The sequence below is a fragment of the Hydra vulgaris genome, chromosome 13, assembly GCF_038396675.1.
Source record: "Hydra vulgaris chromosome 13, alternate assembly HydraT2T_AEP".
Taxonomy (NCBI): Eukaryota; Metazoa; Cnidaria; class Hydrozoa; order Anthoathecata; family Hydridae; genus Hydra; species Hydra vulgaris.
Window position 1 is genome coordinate 19,205,096 of NC_088932.1, and position 2,763 is coordinate 19,207,858.

Here is a 2,763-nt window from a genome sequence, read left to right on the forward strand (position 1 = left end):
CATAAGAGTTGTATCATAAGTCTTGTATCAAATTATTATTACTTTTAGGTAACGACTGTCACGTTGCGGTTGGAAACCTTTCAGACCACCATTGTCAATATAATCCATAATAAAATTTTTTTTAAATGTTAATCTAATATACAAAGCCAAACAGTAGTTAAACCAAACCTGTTTGGAATACATTTATTTTTCCTTTATCCGTTAGTCAATTTACGAAAATTGTAAACTAAATCCGTTAACTTACATTTTTTTTGTTGTACTTTTATTATCGATATTTTTATTTTGAAAGGGCATGTGTATAAGACTAAAATTTTCTTCATCTTGCATCAGTCATGTATTTATATACTTTTATTGTTTTAGTTCTGAAAACATTTCTTATCGACGAAATACATTATAATAATAGATACAAAAAACACAAGTTGCAAATAAAACGTATAGAATTTAAAACAAACAATTATACATAGTGAATTAATAAAAATAGAATAACAATTTCGATTATCGATAAGCTATTCAATAATTGAATAAAGTGAGAGATATGTAGTAATTCAAAAAAGTTTATTGCTTCTCGACTATAGTTTATGTGTCACTTTTTAAATTCAACTCATCAATTTCTGTTTTGCACTTATATTTTGTTATTATTAGAATATCATTTAGTTTGGATGTATCTGTGTTACACTTTGTGTTTATTGGAGAATTAGCAGTAAAGGTTGCACGTTCCCCATGACATTGCGACGCCTCGGCATCCTAGGAGTGATGAAAAACCATATGTATATAGTAAAAGATTAGATGATATTCTAACTAATTTAAAAGAAAAAAATACTTTTAAAATTTAAAAAGGTTACCTTTACATTAAATGCAATTGGATGAATACGCCTGGAGGATCGAAATGAGTGAACTCTTTTTTGAACTTTTTTTAGATTCTAATATGCGAAAATTCAAAACACAAAAAATTTATTTTACAAATTTTTAATAAATTTAATAATAAATTTATTTTTTCACTTTTTTAGTGTTGCTGAGAAGAAAAAATAAATAAATAGTCTCATCTATTTTAATTCACTAAAATTCTTTTTTATTTGTCAAAATTTTAATTTAGTATTTGATTATATCAAATTTTTAAAAAATTTCAAAACTTAGTTTATTAATTTTTCAATTCTTTCGTAATATAGATTTGTTTAGGAAACTCCAAACTTGCTCATACGTGGTTTAAAAAATAAAACAGTACTTACTGCTATGAGTTTACTGAAAACAAATAAAAGGTTAAAATTTGTTTCATTAGAGTTATCAATATCTTGCAAATTTGAAAATAGTGAACCGTTATCGCTTAGTTGTGATATTAATTCTTTATCAACGTTATTTAAGGTAATCGAACTTTGGTAGTCAATACTAATGTTATTGTTGTTGTCTGGAACAAGGTTGTTCAGTTCTGTGTTTTGGGTTTCTATTTTGTTTTCTATATTCTGTAAAGTAGAATGATTTAATTCATCTTCATCTAACTCAGACATCGAATAATTAACTATTTCATCAAAAGAGCTAGACAAACATAAACTGTCATCACTTAAAGAAACTTTCTTGCTTTCAATATAACCGTTGGGTTCTTTGTTTCCGTAAAATCTAAAATCTAAACTGAGTTTTTGTGTTTTCTTTTTTTTTCTTTGTTTCATAACAACTAAAAAATAAGTTCCAATAACTTTGTTTGGTTTTTGTTGATTTTTCTTTTGGTGCTTGAAATTTTTTTTTTACATTAGTAAACATGTTTATTCCACTGTCAAAAGACATTTTTGCATCTTGTAACGCACTTTGAATGTCCTCTCTTTTATCTTTTTCATTTAGTTCTGCGTTATCTGATATTTTGATTTTATTACGAAACAAAGATCTAAACAGGTTGTTTTTTTTAGCGATTTTTTCATTTTTTGAAGACAACTTTTTATTTTTAGGAGATTTTCGAAAGCTTATTCCTAAGCAAAAATAAAACTTAAATTTTATAGCAGCAGAAAAATTTATTATAATTAAATAAAATAAAGATTTTTTCTTTTTACCTTTCAGAAATCCATTATTTTCTAATTTCTCGTTTTTGTTTATATCTTCCTTGCCGCTTGTGCAACTCTCAATCTCATTAGACATTTTATAAAAATTTCTTTAAATAACGATTTAAACTTTTTAAAGAAAAATTTATTTTTAAGTTCGAACAAATATTGCCAGTCGCCAAAAATATAAATTCCAAATTGAACTTATTTTCATATCGTCAATTTTTTTTAAATAAGTGACGTCAAATTATCTTGAAATATTTCGCGGGATAGCTTTTAAAAGTAGATATCATTTAAAAGTTTAAAAAAATTTTAATATAAAAATAATAAATTTAAATATAAAAAATTTAAAAAACCTTATATGATTAAATTAATTCAATAGTTTATTGTTTTGAGCTTTTAGTTTTCTTCAAACTAATTTTTAACAAAATTCAAAGGTTATATATTTACCTCGTTGTTTCATTTCACATAACTAAAAGGAAAAATCCGTTAATATAAACCTATTTAATATTTATATGTTATAAACCTGTTTAATATTTAAAAATTAATAAAATTTTCAATGCAATGTGTTTTTCCGTCCCAAAAAGATAAAAATGTTTATAAAACAACAATGTGACGTAATGACCATCATATTCGTTAACACAGCCGTCATTTAAACAACGTATATCATAATATAAGGTAACGGGCGTGTTCATGGAAGGGAGGGGGAGAGAAAATAGGTGTAACCGTCCCCCTCCTT

General features: G+C 25.1%; 1 protein-coding gene across 1 annotated transcript; it reads right to left on the minus strand.

Moving 5' to 3' along the window:
- Positions 1–419: 419 nt before the first annotated feature.
- LOC136089378 (uncharacterized) lies at positions 420–2,224 on the minus strand. The gene is made up of 4 exons (XM_065815350.1): positions 2,037–2,224; positions 1,227–1,955; positions 843–920; positions 420–744 (listed from the first exon to the last, which is right to left on the minus strand). Exons 2-4 carry the CDS (start codon positions 1,659–1,661, stop codon positions 577–579), a joined length of 681 nt encoding a protein of 226 aa, XP_065671422.1. The 5' UTR covers positions 1,662–1,955; positions 2,037–2,224; the 3' UTR covers positions 420–576.
- Positions 2,225–2,763: the final 539 nt, after the last annotated feature.